Raw genomic sequence first — 23,729 nt, 5'->3', positions numbered from 1 at the left:
TTCTCATTATTGCCTAATGGCTTATAAGCAAGATACAATGTATTTCAAAGTCAAAATTAACCTATTGAATTTTTTTAAAAAGATTTTATTTATCTGCCAGAGAGAGGGGGGAGAGAGAGAGTGAGAGTGTAAGCAGGGGGAGTGGCAGGCAGAGGGAGAAGCAGGCTCTCCACTGAGCAAGGAGCCTGATATGGGACTCGATCCCAGAAACCCAGGATCATGACCTGAGCCGAAGGCAGACAGATGCTCAACCAACTGAGCCACCCAGGCGTCCCTCAACCTACTGAATTTTTAAATGATAATGTGTGAATGTGCTCCTTTGTCTTGATTTTATTAATCTCCAGATTAGTAAGTTGTCTGTAATAACGTAGTTTCCTGAAGCTTATTGTTGTTCCATGTTATTTCTTAAACAACATTTTAATGTACTCTTGGTAGCACATAATAGAGCATATCATATGCTACTTTGGGTGCATATCCATGCCCATATGATGTACCCAAAGTAGCATATGATAAAGCCCTTAAATGATGAGGCTGAGAACATTAAGTGTTATTGAAGGCATTATCCGTTAAAGTAATTTGAAATATAAGAGCCCAGTTAATAAACGGTAGGATGGTATCTGTTTATATGCAGAAATTTTGCTTATTTAAATTGTGTAAAGGATAAATAAGCCTGAATTAGTGAAAAGTCTGAGTAATGAAATACTGAAACATGTGAAGTTTCTTACTTTAATGTAAGGACACAGCCTTTTTTTTTTTTTTTAAGATTATTTATTTTAGAGAGAGCAAGAGAAGACAGCACAAGTGGGAGGGGCAGAGGGAGAGGGAGAGAGAATCCCAAGCCGACTCTGCTCAGCATGGAGCCCAATGCAGGGCTTGATCTCATGACTGTGAGATCATGGGACCTGAGCTGAAACCAAGAGTCCAACACCTGATAGCACCATCCAGGCGTCCCAGGACACAGTCTTCTTTAACAGTGTTACCTGGAAGAGGCTCTGAGAGATTAGATAAGAATGATTTGTGAATTATTTTCTTTGTAATGGTTGCTACTAAAGTATTTGAAAGACATTTAAAAGTAGCTTGAATATTTTAAACATTTCTCAATAAGCTCTTCTGTTTGTACTGTTTCTTTAAGAATAGTTATCCTTCATTAACAGTTTAATGTTAAATTAAGTTCAGTCTTAATCATAAAAATTATCAAGATGCTTGGGTGGCTCAGTTGGTTAAGCGTCTGCCTTCAGCTCAGATCATGATCGCAGGGTTCTGGGATCGAGTCCTGCGTCGGGCTCCTTGCTCGGAGGGGAGCCTACTTCTCCCTCTGCCTGCCACTCCCCCTGCTTGTGCCCTTTTTCTGTCTCTGACAAATAAATAAATAAAATCTTTAAAAAAAATTATCAAATTAAGGAACACTGGGTTAATGTTTTATTTTCTTTCTTGTTTTCTTCTTCAAATTAAAAATTATATTGCTTCCCACTCTGGGAGGCCTAGTTGGCCAAATTCCCCTGAAGAGAGTGCCCAGTTTCGAAGTCATTAATTTTAAAGGATTGTTTGAGTCTGTGTTAGAGAGTGAGTACTCTGTCAGGGTGAATCCTCTGCTATCAAAAAGAGAATTTAAGGAATAGGAAAGATTTAAAATAAAATAGCTAGGATTTACCTAAACCTAAAAATATTAAACCCACAGATGGAAATTCTGCCTAGCTCAGAAAAGAGTGTTTCTAAGAAATAGATATCACATATGATGCGGAATGTTTGGTATATCTGAGAATTGGAAAGCTAGAGTAGAGATAGCATTGCTGATGCAGGAAAGACATTGGATAGTAAATAAAGAGGGGGCAAAATGGGTTGTTTAAATGTACTGAAATGAAATCACCAACCTCAGTAAGTGAGTGTTACAGGTAGAATGGGGATTAGAAAGATACATGACCAGTGTTGGGGATATGAACACCAACGCATGTTGTCATCATCCTTATGTCACTGTGTGTATAGTTTAGGTATCCAATTACTGGGGAGAGATTCCTTGTCTGATTTGTGGGGTGAGCCTTGAAACAGAGAATTTCTGATTTGAGAGTTGAGAAAGAATGTTTGTATTCCTGTACTCTTTGGGGTTATGCTCTAGAGAGGTAGAGCTGAGGTTAAGTCTGTTTGTCTGGAATTGAGATAGATAATATTAAATTTATTTATTTGGAAGAGTTTACTTTTAGTCATATTTTTAAAGGTCAACAGAATGACTTCCATCATTTATGACATTAAAATGTTCTGAATATTTACTATTTTATTTTCTATTACTGTGTAATAGATTACTCCTAAACCTTAATGGCCTCAGATGACAAACGTTTGTATCTCATAGTTTCAAGTATAGCTTAGTCAGCTGGGTAGTTTTGGTTCATGGTTTTTCAAGAATGTGTAATCAAGATGATGGCCAGTCTGTAGTCATGGCTTGACTGGTACTGGAGGGTTTGCTTTTAGATAACATACTCAGATGACTGTTGGCTTTCGGCGGCAAGCTTTAGTTCCTTGACAGGTGCACCTCCCCCTAAGGTTGTTTGATAGGTTTATGTCAGCTTGCTTCCCCCTGAGCCAGTCATCCAAGAGAGACAGAAAGGAGGAATCTGCAATGCCTGTTATGATTCAGTCTCAGAAGTTACAAACCATCACATCCTGTTCATTAGAAGTGAGTTACTAAGTATATGCCACACTTAAGGGGAAGGAAATTAAGCTCCATCATTTGAAGTAAGGAATATCAAAATTTATGGACGTATTTTATTTTTTAAAGATTTTATTTATTTATTTGACAGAGAGAGGGAATACAAGCAGGGGGAGTGGGAGAGGGAGAAGCAGGCTTCCCGCGGAGCAGGGAGCCTGATGTGGGGCTCATCCCAGGACCCTGGGATCATGACCTGAGCCGAAGGCAGACGCTTAACAACTGAGCCATCCAGGCACCCCAAAATTTATGGACATATTTTAAAACCACCAGAATTATATGCCTCCTTTTATCTTCTCATTTTGAGTTTTTTAAAATTATTTTTATCTTAATAATACAGTGTTTTCCAGCTAATTGAACATAAATTTTTGAAATAAGCAGAATTGCAATTTTACTATTACTAGTTTCTTCATACAATTTATATTTTAATTAACATAAGGGCTGTTCTTGGACTGGATCTTTGGTAGCTCTTGTATTGTTACATTGGTATGTGATTCATCAATCAAAAATATTTCAAAATTTACCATGTGAAAGATAAAGTGTAAAGGCTATTTAAGTTCTTCCTCTCCCCCCCATGCTTATTCTCCCTCTTTCTCCCCTGCTTTTCCTTTGTAATACTTTCCAACTACTTTTCTCTACACACACTCTATTCCAGCCACACTAACTCCTTACTATTCCTCAGAATTTAGCTGACCTTCTTTTGCCTTAGGGCATTTGCTTTTGCTGTATCTTCTGCCTGGAATGTTCTTCCAGATTTTTATATGGTTGACCCCCCCTTTCTCTTTGCTCCAGGTCTCCTTTCAATGAGGACTCCTTTCAATGAGGACTATTTAAAATTCCAACCTATTCCTTCATAAACATTCCCTTAACTCTGCTCTTTTTTTCCCCTAATGACTATATAATTTATTTGTTAGGTTTATTTTTTTATTGTCTGCCCAGCTGGAATGTAAGGTCTCCAGAGGTAGGGATCTTTGTTTATTTTTCACTTTTTTACCTCAATTTGCCTAGAACAGATGCAAATGAATGCTCATTATGTATTTTTTGAATAAGACAGTAACTCTCTGATATATATTTTACCTCTTATCTTTTGTTTTTCTCTTTTCAACTAGAATATAAGTTCCATGAGGGCAGAGGTTTTCTTTTTTTTAATTTAAATTCAATTAATTAACATATAGTGTATTGTTAGTTTCAGAGGTAGAGTTCAGTGATTCATCAGTTTTATATAACACTCAGTGCTCATTACATCATGTGCCCTCCTTAATGCCCATCATCCTGTTACCCCATCCCCCCAACCCCCCTCCCCTCCAGCAACCCTCAGTTTGTTTCCTATGGTTAAGAGTCTCTTATGGTTTTTCTCCCTCTCTGATCACATCTTGTTTTATTTTTCCCTCCCTTCCTCTATGCTCCTCTGTTTTGTTTCTTAAATTCCACACATGAGTGAAATCAAAAGACAGTTGTCTTTCTCTGATTGACTTATTTCACTTAGCATAATACCCTCTAGTTCCGTCCATGTCGTTGCAAATGGCAAGATTTCAATTTTTGGATGGCTGAGTAATATTCCATTGTGATTATATATGCCACTCCATTCATCTGTTGTTGGACATCTGGGCTCTTTCCATAATTTGGCTATTGTGGACATTGCTGCTATAAACATTGGGGTGCAAGTGGAAAGCAGAGATTTTTGTCTATTTTATTCCCTGCTATCCCCAGCATATAACACAATGTCAGGTGCATAGTAGGTCCTCATTAATTGTTTGTCAGATAAATGAAAACACTGGGTTAGCATCTTTTCATTTGGGCTAGTTATAATTTTGTTTTTCAGAGTGGAATCAGCATTATGTTTTTTATGTCTGTAAAAGTAATACATGTTTATCATAAAAATTTCAGTTCATATAGAAGAACATAATGAAGAAAATCACACCTTGCTGTAATTAGACATAGTCTTATCTTCCTCAGTTTACGTATTACTGGTTATGTTCCATCTGTATCTAGGATATGTGTGTATAAATTTCCTTTTTACAACAATGTGTCAGATAAAATTTTTGGCAGTGTGTTTTTATTCCTAATTTAATGTGGGCACCTTTATACATAATTTAATACAGCTCCATTTCTTTTTGGTGTCTACATAATAGTATAAATTAAAACATTGGAAATTGTCCAAAACTGTATAAGCTTATCCAGACTATACGTAAGTTTTGTTTCATACCGTTGCCCCTTAATATTTCATAGACTACAAAAAAATATGACTGCCAGAGAAATCTTAGAAAGAATTTGGGTCTAAAGAACAAATGAGGAGCAATAATTCCAGAAAAGTCAAATTTAAAATATAGCAAGAAACAGTTTAGAATAATGAGGGAGAGGTTTATGAATTGAGAAATAAATTTATTAAACTAATATGCCAATTTATAGCATAGATTATATCAAATAGATCTTTGCATGAAAACATAGTCACTGTCCTCTAGAAACATACAGTCTAGTCATATACTAACTATATGACTACAGGTAGTTATACCATAAGGCTGGGTATGTTCAACATCCTAAAACTGATACAAAAAGTATTTTATGGGTTTGATTGAACTAAACTATTTAAAAGAGTTCAGAGAAGAAAGCAATCACTCTGACTTTGATGATTTGAGAAGACTTTTATCCTACTCATTCTTTTATCTCTTCCCTATTACCATCTTCAGAATTATAATTAGTATTAACATTTTGTTGCAATTTGTAGGGAGTAATTTGGTAAAATATAACCAATTACTGTTTAATAACAAACTTGGGTTAATGGAAAGGGAACTGCTATATTTCATCCTACGTTCTTTTACCATCCAAAGGTAGGTGAACAGAAAGGGCAGATTATCTTTTCTTTTGTAAATTATTCACTACATGATTTTATTTTTAAGTGGCATCCCTTTTTAAATTTTTAATATAATTTTTTTTCATCATGGTAAGTGTACTCTTTAATCCACCTCACCCACCCCCCATTCTGGTAACTATCAGTTTGTTCTCTATGGTTAAGAGTCTGTTTCTTGGTTTGTCTCTCTCTTTTTTTTTCCCCTTTGCTCATTTGTTTTGTTTCTTAAATTCCACATATGAGTGAGATCATATGGTATTTGTCTTTCTCTGACTTTTTTCACTTAGCATTATACTTTCTAGCTCTATCCATGTTGTTGCAAATGGCAAAACTTCATTCTTTTTATGGCTGAATAATATTCCATTGCGTGTGTGTGTGTGTGTGTGTATGTGTATGTATATATAACCACATCTTTATCCATTCATTTATCGATAGACACTTGGGCTGTTTCCATAATTTGGCTATTGTAAATAATGCTGCAATAAATATAGGGGTGCATGTATCCCTTTGAATTAGTGTTTTTGTATTTTGGGGGTAAATACCCAGTAGTGCGATTATTGGATCATAAGGTAAGTCTAATTTTAATTTTTTTGGGAACCTCCGTACTGTTTTCCACAGTGTCTGCATCAGTTTGCATTCCCACCAACAGTGCATAAAGGTTCCTTTTACTCCACATCCTCGCCAACACGTGTTGTTTCAAGTGGCTTCCTTTTTTGATGTTCTCTTTTTAGTTAAATCTGTTTAAATATTTTTAATCTAAATAATTTTTCTGGCTTGTTTTTCAGATTGAACTCATTTGCCAGCAAAATAATATAATAGTATTGGAAGATACAATAAAAAGGCTTAGATCTGTAAGTACATTTTTTATAAATGTATGTTGAGAAATCATTTTTATTCTCTTAGACTACAAAAAAATGGTTGTGTTTTAGCTCTTGTGCATTTTGTGAACAATAAAAAATGTCTGTTTTCTAAAATCAGCACTCTGCTTTGGTGCACAGGGGCACTTCCCATCTGTAAGAGCATTGTTGTTCTCACTCCATTTCATCATTATGCCTTTCTTTCCTAGAGGTGGAGAGAACTTTGGTTGGTTTTATTACTGCCCTTAGCTGTTACTTGATTTAAAATGATGACTGTGAGTAATTTAATTCTCAAAATATAAGATGCATTTGTTTACACATTAACTTTTATCCCTCTTAGTAATAAATATTAAATCAGATGTTGTAAGTTAATTCTGAGTAATGAGTTTTCTTTTTCTAGCAATGTGAAATGAAAACTCCTTTTAGACCATTTAATGTTATCATTTAAAATATTTGGAACACCCTCTCTGAAAGCATATCTATAGTTTTCTCCCAATAAAGTATTGGTAAAATAAAGATTATAAAAGAAAAAATGCTTCTAAATACATTAAGGTGATTGGGAATGTACTTGAAAGTGTATACAAGTATAAAATATCCAGCATTCATTTAATTTATTCATTTATTGAACAATTATTGAACAAAACTTAGATGCCATAAACAGAAGCTTTAATATTAGCATACAAGTTTCCTAAGCAAATTAATTCAATTTCTAGGACTTATAACTAGATATGTGGACGTTTCTGGCCTTTCCAAAATTTCTTTATCATTTTTTCTTAAAATTATTGAGTAAATTTGGGGGTTCTTTTAGTTAAATAAAAATATAGTACATTTAGAAATGCTAGAAAAAGAAGGCCCCAGAGATTGATGAATTATTTTTAAAATACCAAATTTATTATTTTTAAGGATCCTGTTTATTCAGTTTTCATATAGAAAATGATGCTATAGTGTAGCTTGAAATAATGACCTAATTTTTTCCTCCTTGGCAAGATAATTTTAGAGACTGAAAAAGCACAAAATAAATCTCCTTCCAGACTTGATTCCTTTGTCAAGACTTTAGAAGCAGACAGAGATTACTACAAGAGTGAAGCTCAAAATTTGAGAAAGATGATCAGAAGTAGATCTAAAAGTCCAAGACGCCCATCTCCATCTTCCCGGGTAGGTTTTGGAAACTTACAAATATTGTGGAGTTTGTTGCTCAAACACTTTTATTCTTTGAATTACCTAATATGCAAATAATTCATTTTGATTTGGCATGAATTGGTATATCCAAGAATTGGGGAGACAGAGGTCTCTTTGATGGCACAGTGGACTATTGAATTTAGTTCTTTATCCCTGGTATTGGTAGTAGTTGGGAGGTAATCAGATAAATGTGGACCACTTTGGGATGAACCTGTTTAAAAGAGAAGTGATTTTTAAAACTTTTTTCATCATTTCCTTTCATTGTATGGTCATGTTTGCTTCAGTAGAGATTGTGTACTGCTATTAGTAGCACGGTTTTCTTAGAACCACATGTCAAAAAAGAATTTCACATTTCTTATATAATAATTGTAGGGTACAAACTGTGATGTAGAGCTTTTGAAGACAACAAGAGACCGTGAAGAACTTAAATGCATGCTGGAAAAATATGAGCGTCATTTGGCAGAAATTCAGGGTAATGTCAAGGTTCTTACATCTGAGAGAGACAAGACCTTTCTTCTTTATGAACAGGTAAATTTATAAATAACATATCTAAGTAATAATACTCAATTTTCAAGATACGTAATTTTTTAAGTTCTATAAGAATGCTTAAAACTGCCAATCAAATTAACCTAACATTTGGGAATTACTTTGTTCTTAAGGTATTCTTAATGAAATGTAATGTGTTTCCAATACAATAAGTGTATGTGTACATACACACATACACACACATACACACATTTATCCTCATATCCAAAAAAGATCATGTACATGTATAGAAATAGTCTGATTTTTGGCATGAGAAATGAGGAAAGTGTTAAATGATAGGAAGTCCATGCATGAGTTCAAGGTAAACAGATTGGGATTAGGGGGTTAGAAAATGCTAATTATCACTTTGATATACTGTCAGTCACTTTAGGAACTGCTTATAATTTGCTTAATTTAGGAGAGTAAAATCAGTTTGTAGTTTATATCCATTTTTAGCTTAAAGTTATATATATAGCTCTTATTAATCATATAGCTTATTTACTCAATAAATATTAAACCCCATAAATCACCAACATAGTTTATTTTAAAAATACCAAATTTTATTAAGAATTATAGCTACTATATGCAGAGTTCTGAGCTTGACACTCTAAGAGATAGAAAAAAATGATAAAATACCAACACTATTTTCTATGTTCACAGTCTACTTGGGGAGATAAAGTGTATTGTCTTGTATGTATTTTTTGTTACTTAAGTATAAGTGGTCCAGATGATGTAAGAAATAAAAGAAGTGGGTATTTTTAGTTGTTGTGATCAAGGAAATCTTTGCTAGATGATATGGAATTTGAGTCCTGAAGGAAGAATGGAGTTCCTATTATCTTGAAAGAGGTAAGAAGGAACATTTCAGACCAAAGGAATGGTATGAGGCAAAGGATAAAGGCAGGAAAATCAGTAGATAAATGGATCAAATTAAGACTGGACTAAAAGCTATATGCCATTGGAGTAAGGGGGAGCTAAGGCTTCAAAGGGAAATTGGACTAGAGCAGGGGTCTGCAAACTTCTTCTGTAAATGTCCAGAAAATCTTGTGCTCTGCAGGCCACACAATCTCATAGCTATTCAACTCTGTCGTAGTGGGAAAGTAGCTATAGACAATTTACAAATGAATGAGTTTGGCTGTGTTACAATATAACTTTACTTTTGGACACGGAAATTTGAATTTCATATTATTTTTACCTATGATACATATTATGAAATCTTTTTTTGTTTTTTTTGGTCATTAAAAAATGTAAAAAACATTCTCAGCTTAAAGACCTACAAAAACAGGAGGCTGGCTCGATTTGGCCTGTGAGCTACATGTAGTTTGCCAACTTCTGAAGTACATGTAAAGGCTGTTTAGTGGGCCATATAAGGGGTTTATACTTTGCTTTATAAGCAATGGGCAATCTGTTTTTTTTGTTTTTGTTTTTGCTTTTTTTTGTTTTGTTTTAGGGCAGAAGAAATAACCAAAGCCACATTTTTACAATTTTAACCTGTTAACAATTTTATATTCTCTCTTTCATAATCTTTCTGTGTTATCTTTTTATATAACAATTTCTTTTTCAAGAGAATTGGAGGATGGAGAAACTGTGGACTTTTTGGAAGGCTGTGAAAGCAGTCCATGCATGAGGCATTAAGAACTAAGCTAGCGTGCTATCAGTGGAAATAAGGAGAGGGAGAGATGCAATAGACACTGTAACAGAAGCCTTGGCAAGATCTGGTTTTAGCAAAAAGGAGGGCTGAATGGGCCTGACTGAAGTTCTTTTTTGAATGACTGAAGAATTTTGGTAGAAAAAGAAATAGCAAAACCATTGGTGATTTGAGGGAAAGATGTATTGTTTTCAGATAGAGTAAGATGATGGTCATACAATCAGGTGGTAATTGCATTCAGGCAGAAAATGTGGGACTGGGGAGAGAGGTAAGAGCTGAATATGTAGGTGGAGAATTCATCTTCTTAGAGGTGAGTTTGTGGCCTTCAGAGTAGATGAGGTCTCTGAATGAGAAAGCTATAGAGGAACAGATGTAATGTTGGGATGTTTTTTCCAATTAGTATGGGAACTTTTAAAAGAGATAAAGAAGATAGGAAACTAAGGTAGAACAGTATTAAGCCCAAGGAAGCAAAGAGTCTAAAACAGGGTGTTGAAGATAATGTCAAATGTTGCCAAATATCAAAAATGGGAACTGAGAAGAGACCATTTGGTGAGGTCATTATTTGAAATTCTGCCAAGTGGTGGGTATAGGAGCCAGGTAGTTTACGCTGGGGTGGGAGAGTAGGTGCTGAGGAACAGGCAAATGGGTACAAAGCATTGTGCTTAAAAAAAAATATGTCAAATGCAAAAGAGATATGGGATGGTAAATTGGACAGCAAGGTTAAATGACAGTTTTTCAAGATATGGGCGCCGTGTGTTATGGTAGAAGGCAGGGGAGAAAGAGCCAGTGGAGAGGGTGCTATTCAAAGTGAGAGGAAATAATTATACAGCTGAGTCTTAAACAAGGTGGGACTAGGGGTGCCAACCCTTCTGCACAGTTGAAAATCTTTGTATAACTTTTGACTCCCAAAAATTTAATTGCAACTAGCCTACTGTTGACCAGAAGCTTTCTGATAACATAGTCAATTAACACATTTCTTATATATGTATTATACACTTACTCTTCCAATAAAATAAGCTAGAGAAGAGAAAATGTTAGTAAGAAAATCATGACAAGGAGAAAATACATTTATAATACTATACTGTATTTGTTGAAAAAATCTGTATATAAGTGGACCTGTGTATAAGTTCAAATCCATGTTGTTCAAGGATCATCTGTAATTGAGTCAGGAGTATCTTAGAAGGCATTTCAGGAGATGAGGTCCAGGACTCTGGTAAAAGCTTTGCTATGGAGATTGGGAAGTAATATATCTTCCTCTGAGTCTTGGAGACCAGCTCAATAGGTAGTGATCAAAATCAAGAAAGATTAGGGACTTTTAAGTAGTACAGTAGGATAAGAAATTATCTGTAGGTGTGGAATAGGTTTGGGACCTGAGGATGGTTGAACAAGTGTGAGAGAGTATATTGGGTTGTCAGTAAGTATTGATGAGCCTTCTGTTAGGGTAAAAGTAGCCAGGACATGGAAATGGCATATACATTTATTAGAGAAAGATGGGAACACTGTAATATTTATTAAAATAGTATTTTACCTGAATTTTGCTGAATTCAAATTTATATCACAAAAATTTAGTAAAATATTCTCTCTTATATTGACTGCCTCCAAATTAATTTTAAAAATTTTTGGCAAAGATATTATAAACCAGACTTCTATTTTTATACATTCACTTGCATTTTTTGACGTCATTTGCATTTATTTATATAAACTCATTAAAAAACATTATCCTGTTGCATCCATTTTTATAAATGGTTTGTATTTTAACTGGCTGGATATAAGGTAGCTATATTTATGTCTTTTCTAAAGCTTGTTAAATAGAAGTCTGTGTATTTAAATAATAGGCACAGGAAGAAATTGCCCGACTTCGACGAGAAATGATGAAAAACTGTAAGTCTCCTAAATCAACAACAGCACATGCCATCCTCCGGCGGGTGGAGACTGAAAGAGATGTGGCCTTCACTGATTTACGAAGAATGACCACAGAACGAGACAGCCTGAGGGAAAGGCTAAAGGTTTGGATGAATTTTATCTGTATGACCATTTGTGAAACACAATGTAGCAACATTGAAAACATTTTGTTTTGTTTTTGTTTTTTAAACAGATTGCCCAAGAGACAGCATTTAATGAGAAGGCTCACTTGGAACAAAGGATAGAAGAGCTGGAGTGTACCGTTCATAATGTAAAGAAAAATCATTTTTGTGTTTTCAGCTATAAACTGTCAGCTGCTTCCCCCTTTCCCTTTTTTTTTTATATTCAGAGAAGTTCTTTTATTTTTCTAAGATAGTGTTAGTAATCCTAAAACATTTAAGGTGGTATGTATGGTATAAATTATCACTTTTTCATTGTTTATTTTCTTCCACAAAAAATGTAAGTGAAGCATTTTTTCTTTTAGGTTGCAAAGTGTGTTCTTTTTTTAAAAAACCCATTAGGGATACATCTGTGGGATTTTAGCAACTTTCTCATCTGTGGGATTTTAGCAACTTTCTTATCTCCCTGTTTCATTAAAGGTAACGTTGCCAGATACAGAGAAACTGGCTTATTTTACCGAAAGAGTAGCTAAGGTAGAAGAAATTATTATGAAATGAAATTAATGAGAAGAATATATTTAAACTGAATTTAAATGTGAAGCATCACCTTTTTGCTAATCAAGAATTTTAGATACTATGAATATATATTTGAGATGTTATGACTATATAAACAAAATTAGGGGAATTTGACTTCTATTACCAAATTTAATTGAATATATTTATACATTCATTTGTGTTATGTTGTTGTAATGAGGGAAAAAAACATTACTCAGGAGAGAAAACATTTTTTTTCATAATTCCACTTTATATGTATAACTTATTAATGTTGAACAACAAATACATCCTTTTGCAAATAAGATACATATGCTACAGTCAAAATGAACCAGATTGAAAATGTAGATGCATATACTCTAATAGGCTTTATGCCCAGGCTGTGCAGTGGCTTGTTCTTGTTCCTACTCCACAATACCTTGTCCATACAGCCTCCCACAACATTCAAGTCTAATATGATCATCTCCTGGTATAAATCTTGTCATATGCCACAGTTTGCACAAAGAGAAGATGTCTCTTTAAGAAGATTTTGTTAGTGGTGGCCGTAACCTTATCATTCTACTTGTGTAGCTTGATGATGAACGGATGGAGCAAATGTCAAATATGACTTTGATGAAGGAAACCATAACCACTGTGGAAAAAGAAATGAAATCACTAGCAAGAAAGGCAATGGATACTGAAAGTGAACTTGGCAGACAAAAGGCAGAGAATAATTCTTTGAGGTAAATTACCTTTAAACAACTAGTTTACTATAACTACTAGATTCTACTTTTTGTAGAGTATTTTATAATGATAAGTTGTTGACTTTAATTTCTGAGAGGATTATTATGAAGCAGTTGTAGAAATCTCAGCACATTAAATGATTTCCCAAAGATCACTTATAGACTAGCAATGCCATACTTAACTAGGAGTCAGACTCCTAGTAATCATCATCTTACATTTGCAGAAAGCCTAATGTTTAACTGAAGTAGCTTTTACAAAGTCCTTCTGGGCACAGAGCATATTTGACTTTGGCATTTGAACATGTAGGAAAATGTAAGGGAACTTCTGTTAATTGAATGCCAAGTAGGTTCTTAGCTCTTCCTACATACTGGTACGGTAGCAGAAGAAATTCCAATTAAAGCAACCTACAGGCAATAAATGTAAGGGAGTAAGTTCTTGGAGACCTCCATGTTAGCAATTTTACTTTTAGTGTCTGTTGATATGAGAGAATTCTACAGATTCAGTAATGTTGAATTGCAGTGCATCTGTGAACATTTGAAAAACAGTATTTCATATGAGTGTGAAATATTAAGTCTACAGATAATACTTGGTTCACGTAAGAGTTCCCAGAGTCCCCTCTCTGATCTTTCAAGGGTCTGTGGTACATATATTGAAATCACTTGTCAGGACAGATAATGACTCAAATTTTTCCCTTCATTTATTTCTAAATTTCCTGTTTAAAAGGATAGTACAGACTCAGGTAAAATAAAAATAATAAAATAAGACAACAACAACAAAGAAACCTTGGAGAAGAGAGAAAAGTGTAAAGAAAATTTAAATCATCCATGATTCCATAACTCAGTGAAAACTATTATTAATATAGATCTCTTTCTAACCAGGAATATTCCCATCCATGTTATGTAAGCTTTCTGTGTAATTGATGTCATTCTATATTAGGTTATATATTTGGCCAGTTTCACTTAATTGTATATCATAAGTATTGCTCGTGTCATTAGAAATTCCTGGAAAGCATTTTAGTAGTTTACTAAAATATTCTATCAGATAGATGTGTATTTGGAGGAGAATTTTTGCATACATTTGTTTTCTTTTAACAGTATTATTAGAATCTAGTTGGCATACATACAGTAAACTGCACATATTTAAAGTGTTCAATTTGGTAAGTATATATATATATCTGTAAAACCATCAGCACAATCAAGATAGTGGCCTTACCCATCACTCCCCAAAATTTCCTCATACCCCTCTGTAACTTCTCACCTACCCTGCCAATCCCTAGACAACCACTGATTTGCTTTCTGTCCTAGAGATTTGTTTTGGTTTTCTAAAATGTTATATAAATGAAATCATATAGTATATATTCTTTTAGTGGGATGCTTTCCCTCAGCATAATTATTTTGAAATTTATCCTTGTTGTATAATCAGTAGTTTATTCCTTTCTGTTCCTGAGTAGTATTCCATTGTGTGAATATATGGACATTTTGGTTGTTTCCAGTTTGGGCCTATAACAAATAAAACATTCATGTACATTCTTACATGAGTCTTTGTATGGACATAAGCTTTTATTTTTCTTGGATGAATACCTAAGGGTAGAGTGACTGAGTCATGTGATGGATATATGTTTAATTTTGAAGAAACTATTAAACTGTTTTCCAAAGTGGTTGTACTATTTTATTTTACATTTGCACCAGTAGTGTATGAGTGTTCCAGGTGTTATGTAGCCTCATCAACACTTGGTATGCATTATCTTTTTAATCTTAACCATTCTAATAGGTATGTATTATGGTTTTAATTTGCCCTCCCTAATGACTAATGGTTTTGAGCATCTGAGCATGTGCTTATGTACCATACATTTATCCTCTTTAGTGTCTTTTCAAATCTTTTACACACTTTTATTGAATTGTTTATATTATTATCAAGTTGTAAAAGTCCTTTCTAAATTCTAAGGCCTACTTCAGGTATATTTTGCAAATATTTTCTCCCACTCTGTGGCTTACCTTTATATTAACTATCTTTTATTTATTTATTTATTTTAAAGATTTTATTTATTTATTTGACAGAGAGAGACACAGTGAGAGAGGGAACACAAGCAGGGGGAGTGGGAGAGGGAGAAGCAGGCTTCCCGCTGAGCAGGCAGCCCAACGCGGGGCTCGATCCCAGGACCCTGGGATCATGACCTGAGCTGAAGGCAGACGCTTAATGACTGAGCCACCCAGGCGCCCCTCCTAACTGTCTTTTAAAGAGCAAATTTTTTCATTTTGATTAAGTGAAATTTATTGATTTTTAAAAAATTATACCCAGCTTTTTGTATTCTTTTAAAGAAATCATTGTCAAATGTAAGGTCACTGAGATTTTTGTTTTGTGTTTTCTTCTAGCAATTTTATAGTTCTTAATATTTAAATCTGCTATTCATGTCAAAGTTTTTGTATATGGTCAAGGTATAGATCAAAGTTCACCTTTTTTTGCATAAGGATATCCAGTTGTTCCTGTATTTGTTGAAAAACTATGCTTTCTTGTTTTTGTGCTTTGTAGAAGGTCATTTGTCCATATATGTATAGGTCTTTTCTTGGTTATCTATTTTATTTGATGGATCTATTTATATATCTCAATCCCAGTATAACCCACCTGATTACTTTTTTTTTTTTAAGTCTTCAAATTAGGTAATGTTAGTCCTCCAACTTTGTTCTTTCTCAAAGTAGTTTTGGCTATTCTAATTCCTTTGTATTTTATTTTAATTTTAGAATCATTTTCACAGTGTATAAAAAAAAAAAACCTGCTTGGGAATTTGATTGGAATTGGGGAAAATGACATCTGAATTTCAAGTGTTCCCACTCATAAACACAGTATTTCTCTCCATTGTTTAGATCTTTAATTTTCCTCAGCAATGTTTTGTAGTGTATAGGTCCTTTACTACTTTTATCAGATTTATAAGAGTATTTCCTATTTTTTTTTGATGCTGTTGATAATGGAATTTTAAAATTTCACTTTCTGATTGTTTATTGTTTGTATATGAAAATACAGTTGTTTTTAAAATAAACTTTGTATTTTTCAACAATTTTAGATTAATAGAGCAATTGTGAAGAAGGTAGAGTTCCTATATAGTTCATACCCAATTTCCTCTCTTATTAACATCTTACATTAGTACATTTGTTAGAATTAATGAATCAATTATTTGATACATTATTAACTGAAGTCCATACTTTATTCAGATTTCCTTAGTTTTCCCCTAATGTCCTTTTCTGTTCCAGGATCCCATCCAGAACACTAACATTACATTTAGTTGTCATGTTTCCTTAGGCTTCTATTGGCTGTGACAGTTTCAGACTTTCCTTGTTTTTGATGACCTTGACAGTTTTGAGGAGTACTGATTAGGTATTTTGTAGAATGTCTCTCAGTTGGGGTTTGTCTGCTGTTTTTGTCGTGATTAAACTGGGTAATTTGTTTTTGAGAGAAAGGTCACAGATGTAAAATTCCGTTTTAAGGTACATATATATCTAGAGTATAATGGGTATGTACAGTCCATAGGATTTATTACTGTTGATTTTGACCTTTATCACCTGGCTGAGGAAATGTTTGCTTTTTCCAGAATGTCATATAATTGAAATCATACAGTATACAACCTTTTCAGACCAGCTTCTTTCACTTAGCAATGTGCATTTTAGGTTCATTCATGTTTTTTTCATACTTAGATAGTTTATTTCTTATCATCAAATAATATCTATCATATGTATATACTATAGTGTGTTTATCCATGCACCTATTGAAGGACATCTTGGTTGCTTCCAGTTTTTGGTAATTATGAGTAAAGCTGCTGTAAACTTTCATGTGCACGTTTTTGTGTGGACATAGGTTTTCAGATCAGTTCAGTAAATACCTAGGAGCACAATTGCTGAATCATAGATTAAAACTATATTCAGCTTTATAAGAAACTGCCTAACTCTTTCAAAGTGACTGTACCATTTTGCATTCCCACTGGCAATGAATCAGAGTTTCTGTTGCTCCATATCCTTGTTAGCATTTGGTATTGTCGCATTTTTGTATTTTAGCCATTATAATAGGTGTGTAGCAATATTTCATTGTTTTAATTTGCAGTTTGCTAATGACAAATGATGTGGAGCATCTTTTCATTTGTTACTTGCCATCTTTTTATTTTCTTTGGTGAGGTATCTGTTTAGATATTTTGCCCATTTTTCAATTTTTTGTTTACTTATTGTTGAGTTTTAAGAATTGACCTGTACCGGGGCACCTGGGTGGCTCAGTCGTTAAGTGTCTGCCTTCGGCTCAGGTCATAATCCCAGGGTCCTGGGATCAAGCCCCGCATCCAGCTCCCTGCTTGGCAGAAAGCCTGCTTCTCCCTCTCCCACTCCCCCTGCTTGTGTTCCCTCTCTCGCTATGTCTCTGTCAAATAAATAAATAAAATCTAAAAAAAAAAAAAAAAAGAATTGACCTGTGCCTCTGAAACAAATAATACATTATATGTTAAAAAAAAAAAAAAAAAAGAAGATAGTAGGAAGGGAAAAATGAAGGGGGAGAAATCGGAGGGGGAGACAAACCATGAGAGACTATGGACTCTGAGAAACAAACGGAGGGTTCTAGAGGGGAGGCAGGTGGGGGGATGGGTTAGCCTGGTGATGGGTATTAAAGAGGGCACGTACTGAATGGAAAAAAAAAAAAATAAATGTTACCAATTTTATACTACCCCCCCCGAAAAAAAGAATTCTTTGAATATTTTGGATACATGTTATCAGATATGTGGTTTGCAGATATATTCTCCCCATCTGTGCCTTGTCTTTTCATTCTTTTAATGGTGTCTTTTGCAGAACAGAAATTTTAAATTTTGATAAAGTTCAACTTACCTTTTACTTTCATGGATTGTGTTTTTGGTGTTGTATTCAAAAACTCATTACCAAACCCAAGTGTACATACTTTTCTCTTATGTTTTCTTCTAGAATTTGTATAGTTTTTCATTTTATGCTTAAGTTCAGTGATCTATGTTGAACTAATTCTGTGAAAGATGTAAAATCTTTATCTCAGTTCACTTAATTTGCATATGGATGTCTTAAAATTGTTCCAGCACCATTTGTTGAAAGACTGCCCTTTCTGTATTGTCTTTGCCCCTTTGTCAAAGATCAGTTGCTTATATTTGTGTGGGCCTATTTCTGGGATCTCCATTCCATTCCATTGATCTATTTTGTTCATTCTTTTCCCTAACCATGCTGTTTTGATTACTATAACTATATAGTAAGTCTTGAAACTAGGTAGTGTGAATCCTCCAACTTTCTCTTCATCAGTAGTATATTGGCTATTCTTGGTCTTTTGCCTTTCCATGTAAAATTTAGAATCAGTACCTCTGATTCTAAAATAAGTATCTATAAAACAGCTTTCTGAGTTTTTAATTGGATTTGCATTGAATCTGTAGATCAAGTTGGGCAGAATGGACATCTTGATATGGAATGTTTCAATCCTTGAACATGGAATATTTCTCCATTTATTTAGGTCTTTGATTTCTTTCATCATTGTTTTGTAGTTCCCTGTGTATAGATACTGCACATTAACTTTGGAAAATTAGGCCATTATTACTTAAAACATTTTTTAAACTGAAGTATAGTTGACATATATATTTTTCTAAGTGTAGAACATAGTGATTGACAACTATATATATTATGAAATGTTCACCACAATAAGTGTAGTTACCATGGATTGCTGTACAGGTATTACAATACTATTGACTATATTACCTATACTGTACTTTTCATCCACATGACTTATTTTTATTTTATAATGACTTCAAATATTTCTTGTGCTCTTGTTCTCTTTTTTCTCCTTTTGGTATTTGAATTATACTTACAGTTCTTAGATGTTCTGTTTTGTTTTTGTTTTTCTCTTTGCATTTTGCATTACAGTTTGGGAAGTTTTTATTGATCTGTCTTTAAGCTGAGTGATTTATGCTTGACTGTGTCCAATCTACTGATGAGCCCATCAAAGGCATTCTTTATTTTTGTCACAGTATTTTGCTTTCTAGCATTTCCTTTTGTTCCTCTCAGTTTCCATCTCAATGTTTATGTTACCCCCTGTTACTGCATATTGTCTATTTTTCCATTAGTGCCCTTAACCTAATAGTCATAGTTATTTAAAATGTCCTGTTTGATAATTCCCGTGTCTGTGCTATATCTGAGTCTGGTTTTATCCTTCCTTTGTGTTTTTGCTTGACTTTTGGCATGCTTTGTAATTTTTTCATTGAAGCCACACATATTGTATTGGGTGTTAACTGAAGTAAATAAGCCTTTAGTGTGAATGTTTATGTTAATTTGGCTGGCAGTTGAGCTGTGTTCAATGTCTGTTGTAGATGCAGGCGGCAGAGACTTCAAATTCCTCTGTTGTCCTGATTGTTGTTTTTCCTTTTGACGTTAGGCTTCCTTGGGTACCCTTCCTCAGTGAGAGCATGCATCTTGCAGCTCTTTGGGTTGTGATTCACTGTGATTATCATGGAGCCCTGTTAGTGTGGTAAAGGTGAGAGGAGGGAATATGTTCTCTACTCTTGTACTTAAATTTCAGTCTTTTAGTGGATGTGTGTCTCTGGGCTATGATGTTTACAAGTGTTTTTCCATTGGTATAACTTTTATTTATTTTTTATCCACTTATGTGAGACAGGAAGGCTAGAAAGGGTAAAGTGGGAGAAATGTCCTTTTAGAGCTGGGATAAGGCTATGGTAAAGTCTTTTTATTTGAAGAGTAAGCCTTTATTATGGAGTATGCTCTGGGCATATTTCACAATAATTCCCCCTGTCAGAATCACAGGGGATCTTTCTCAGATCTTTACTGTGAGAACCTAGTGGAGTTCCTGGAGGTAAACACTGAAATATAGGGATCCCTCTAAAACTGTGGCCTCTAGGAGCTTCTCACTCTCATGTAAATACGAACTCAGCCTCCAGCAATGTGTCAAAATTATTATTTAAGTGTTCTTTTTTTTTTTTTTTTTAAAGATTTTTATTTATTTGACAGAGAGAGAAACAGCGAGAGAGGGAACTTCCACAAGCAGGGGGAGCGGGAGAGGGAGAAGCAGGCTCCCCACTGAGCTCAATCCCAGGGCTCATGACCCAAGGTGAAGGCAGACGCCCAACAACTGAGCCACCCAGGCTCCCCTATTTAAGTGTTCTTAACCATTTGTGATTCCAGTGGCTTCTGCTCCAAATGAGCAGATCTTGGTTATTCTTTTCAGATTTTGAATTGGTAGTTTGTTCTGTAATTGACTATTCTAATGTGTCACAGAAAGTCTTTGATTTTCATTTTGTTCATTTTTTGTTGTTGTTATAACAGTGGAAATGACAGTTTCTAAGCTCTTTACTTGTCAGGGTTAAAACCAGAAGTCCTACAATTGATTTTTATATATTTATCTGGTATTTTACAACTTTGCTAAATTTACCTTTTAGTTCTAGTTAGCCTTTTTGTAGAATCCATTTAATTTTCTACATAGACAGGTCATCTGCAGATAAAGATAGTTTTACGTGTTCAGTCTGCATGCTTTTTTTTCTTTCTATTTCTTGCCTTATTGCATTGGCTAGAACATCCAGTACAATGTTGAATAGAAATGATGAAGTGGACGTCCTTGTCTTGTTCCACATTGTAAGGGGAAGCATTTAGATTCTCAATAGTTAGTATGATATTAGCTGTATGTTTTTTGTAGATGTCTTCTTTCAGGTTGAAGAAGTTTCCTTTTATTCCTAGATTACTGAGACTTTTTTTTTTTTTTCAGGAATAGATGTGTTTTGTCAAATCAGTCAGGGTATGTTATACTTTCTATAGATTTCTGGTGTCAGTTAATGCTTTCTTTAAGATATTTACATTTATTTTTATAATTGAGATTGGCCAATAACTTGCTTTTCTTGGGCTTCTTAAAATCAGATTTTGGTATCAATATCATGTAAACCTTATAATAATCTCAGTTCATTTAGTCTTCTTTTATTACCTGGAAGAGTTGGCATAATATTGAAGTTTTAGTACTTAACCAATGAAGCCTTTTGGGTCCAACTTTTTTTTTGGGGGGGAGTTTTTATTTTGTTTAATGGATAAAGGAACTATTAGAAATTTCTTATGCCATTCAGTTTATATATTTTAAGGCATTTGTTCATTTTCTTTAAATTTTAAAACATTTAGGATAATGTTTACAATATTCTATGAGCATTTTAATGTCTGTAGAATCTGTAGTGATTTCCTCTTTTTTAGTCTGTTGTTTGTTAGTCTTTTCAAAGGACCAACATTTTGTTTTGGAGTTCCTCATTAAGTTTTGTTCTTTATTACTTCCTTCTATTTTCTTTAGATTTATTTTTATTTTTTTTCAAATTTCTTCACATGAATGCTTATATTATTACTTTTCAGGCTTTTTTTTTTCCTCATATAAACAAGTTTCCCTCAAAATACTTACTTGAATGTATTCTACAAGTTTTGTTATGTACTTCTTATAAAATATTTTATAATTTTCATCATTACTTCTTACTTGATCTATTGGTATTTATTAGTGTAATTTTAAGTATCCAAAAACATAATGAATTTTCACTTATCTTTTTGATTGACTTTTTGCTAATTATATTATTTGCAGAACATACTAGATTTCAAATTTTTGAAATGTGTTGCCCTCTACTTTTAGGATCAGTTTTTGGTAATTATCTGTGTATACTTGAGAAATTTATTAATTTTGAAATAGTTTTTATATTTGTCCCTTAGTTCAGATTTGTAATCATGTTATTCAGATATATTACATATTTGTACTAAATTTTATATCTTATTTACAGGGATTTCATTGAAAGAGTTGTCTAAACTTCTGGCTCCAGCGTCTTATGTTTTGTTCTCTTTTAAACCCACTGTAATCTGCCTTTTTCTCCTACCATTTTATGAAAACTTTTTTTCAAGGTAATATTTACTTTCATGTTGCTCAAATCAGTGGTCAGTCCTCAGTCTTCATTTTATTTGACCTATCAGCACCATTTGACAAAGATGATCAGTTGTGCTTTTTCTCTACTCCTTTAAATATTTTATTTGGCTTCTGAGGTACCATGCTCATTTGATTTTCTTTTTCGTCTCCTTGGATGTCCTTCTCAGGCTCTTCTGCTAGTTCCTCCTCATCTCCATGCTCTGTAAATGTTGGAGTGTCCCTCAGTTCAGTCCTTAGACCACTTCTTTTCTTGTGTGCTCATCCCTCAATGAACTCATCCAGTCTCATGTATTTACTCTTGACTCTTAAATGTATATCTGTAGCATGGACTTTTTTCTTGAACTCCAGAGTTGAATGTCCAGCCACCTCCTTTTCATCTTCACTGGGATGCCTAATAGACAACATTTTCAAACCTGAGTTCTGCTATCCACTACCCTTCACCCACCGACACACATTAATCTGCTTTTTCAATCTTCCCATCTCAGTAAATGGAAAGTCTATTCATGCAATTCTTGGCCTGAAACCTTGAGTAATTGTGATTTCATATATCGATACCCAATGCAGTTTGTTTTGTCTTCAAAATGTACTCAAAAGCAGAGCATTTCTCACCACCTCTGTTGTAACCTTGCTGGTATTGAAGGATATTTTTGCTAGGTAGAGAATTCTAAAAGTTGAGAATTATTTTTAACACTTTGATAATATCTTTCCACTGTCTTATGACTTACATTATTTATGCTGAGGAGTCAGCTGTCAGTTTATTTTTTATAGATCAATATCTTATACTTTATAATATATTCATATCATAGGTTTCATAGTTACATGTACAAAAGGCAAGGAGTTACAGAGAATCTAATCAGAAGCTACATAATCCAACTACATTCAGTATAGTTAAAATATTGTTCCTGTTTTCTGTTTTGTCAGTTGATGAGAAAATTATAAGTTTTGTCCCAGGTGTGAACACTCACTAGAAATTGAGTCCTGAGCACAGTTCAGCACATATCTGTTTTTCTGTATCTCTAAACTGAAGTTCCATAGTGTTCCAAGCCAAATCAGCCAAAAAGAAATTAATGCATTTCTGTTTGGGTTTCACTGCTGATGAAGAAGAAATTCCCCAGTGTTTCAAAACCAGTACTCATTATCTGTGTTCCTATACTGCTTAAATGAACTTTCCTTTCAAACAGGTATATTTTAGTAGCAGAAGTTATTCTGTTTGGGTTTCTATGTCAGACAACAATAGTAAAAAGCTAGAGTATTTTCAGAACATTTTCTAGAAGTAGATTTAAAAAAAAAAATCTGTGTGTCTGCATCTGTTTATCAAACATCTCTAGGCCCAAGAAGAATTTTCCATATAGTTGAATGATTGATAGAGCTATCTGTTAATAAAAAGTTAGTTTGGGTCTTTGTGTCCAGTGATTCCAAGACTGTTTCAGTTTGAGTCTGGGTATTTGAGACTAAAAAGATTTCAGTATTAAAATCTATTGTAGATGACATGATATTCTCTGTTGAAAATCCAAAAGAATCAACAAAAAATCTAGAACTAATAAGCAGTTACTACAGGGTTGCAGGATATGTTGTTAATATACAAAATCAATTGCTTTTTTTTATACTAGCAATGAAGAAGTAGAATTTAAAATTGAAAACACAGTACAATTTATATTAGTACCCCCCAAAATGAAATACTTAAGTATAAATCTAACAAATTATGTATAAGATCTGTATGAGAAAAAGTACAAAACTGGTGAAAGAAATCAAAGAG

General features: G+C 33.8%; 1 protein-coding gene across 1 annotated transcript in view; it reads left to right on the top strand.

Annotated features, from left to right (window-relative positions):
- The window catches only part of TSGA10 (testis specific 10), a 149,911-nt gene that overhangs the window by 26,452 nt on the left and 99,730 nt on the right, over window positions 1–23,729 (top strand). The window contains exons 4-9 of the mRNA XM_032397297.1: window positions 6,332–6,397; window positions 7,391–7,558; window positions 7,955–8,110; window positions 11,588–11,758; window positions 11,848–11,925; window positions 12,896–13,047. Of these exons, the coding sequence (XP_032253188.1) occupies window positions 6,332–6,397; window positions 7,391–7,558; window positions 7,955–8,110; window positions 11,588–11,758; window positions 11,848–11,925; window positions 12,896–13,047 (791 nt within the window). The remainder of the gene's footprint in view (window positions 1–6,331; window positions 6,398–7,390; window positions 7,559–7,954; window positions 8,111–11,587; window positions 11,759–11,847; window positions 11,926–12,895; window positions 13,048–23,729) is intronic.

The sequence above is a fragment of the Phoca vitulina genome, unplaced genomic scaffold, assembly GCF_004348235.1.
Source record: "Phoca vitulina isolate PV1807 unplaced genomic scaffold, GSC_HSeal_1.0 scaffold98, whole genome shotgun sequence".
NCBI classification, from domain to species: Eukaryota; Metazoa; Chordata; class Mammalia; order Carnivora; family Phocidae; genus Phoca; species Phoca vitulina.
This window is presented reverse-complemented; position numbering and strand designations above follow the sequence as displayed.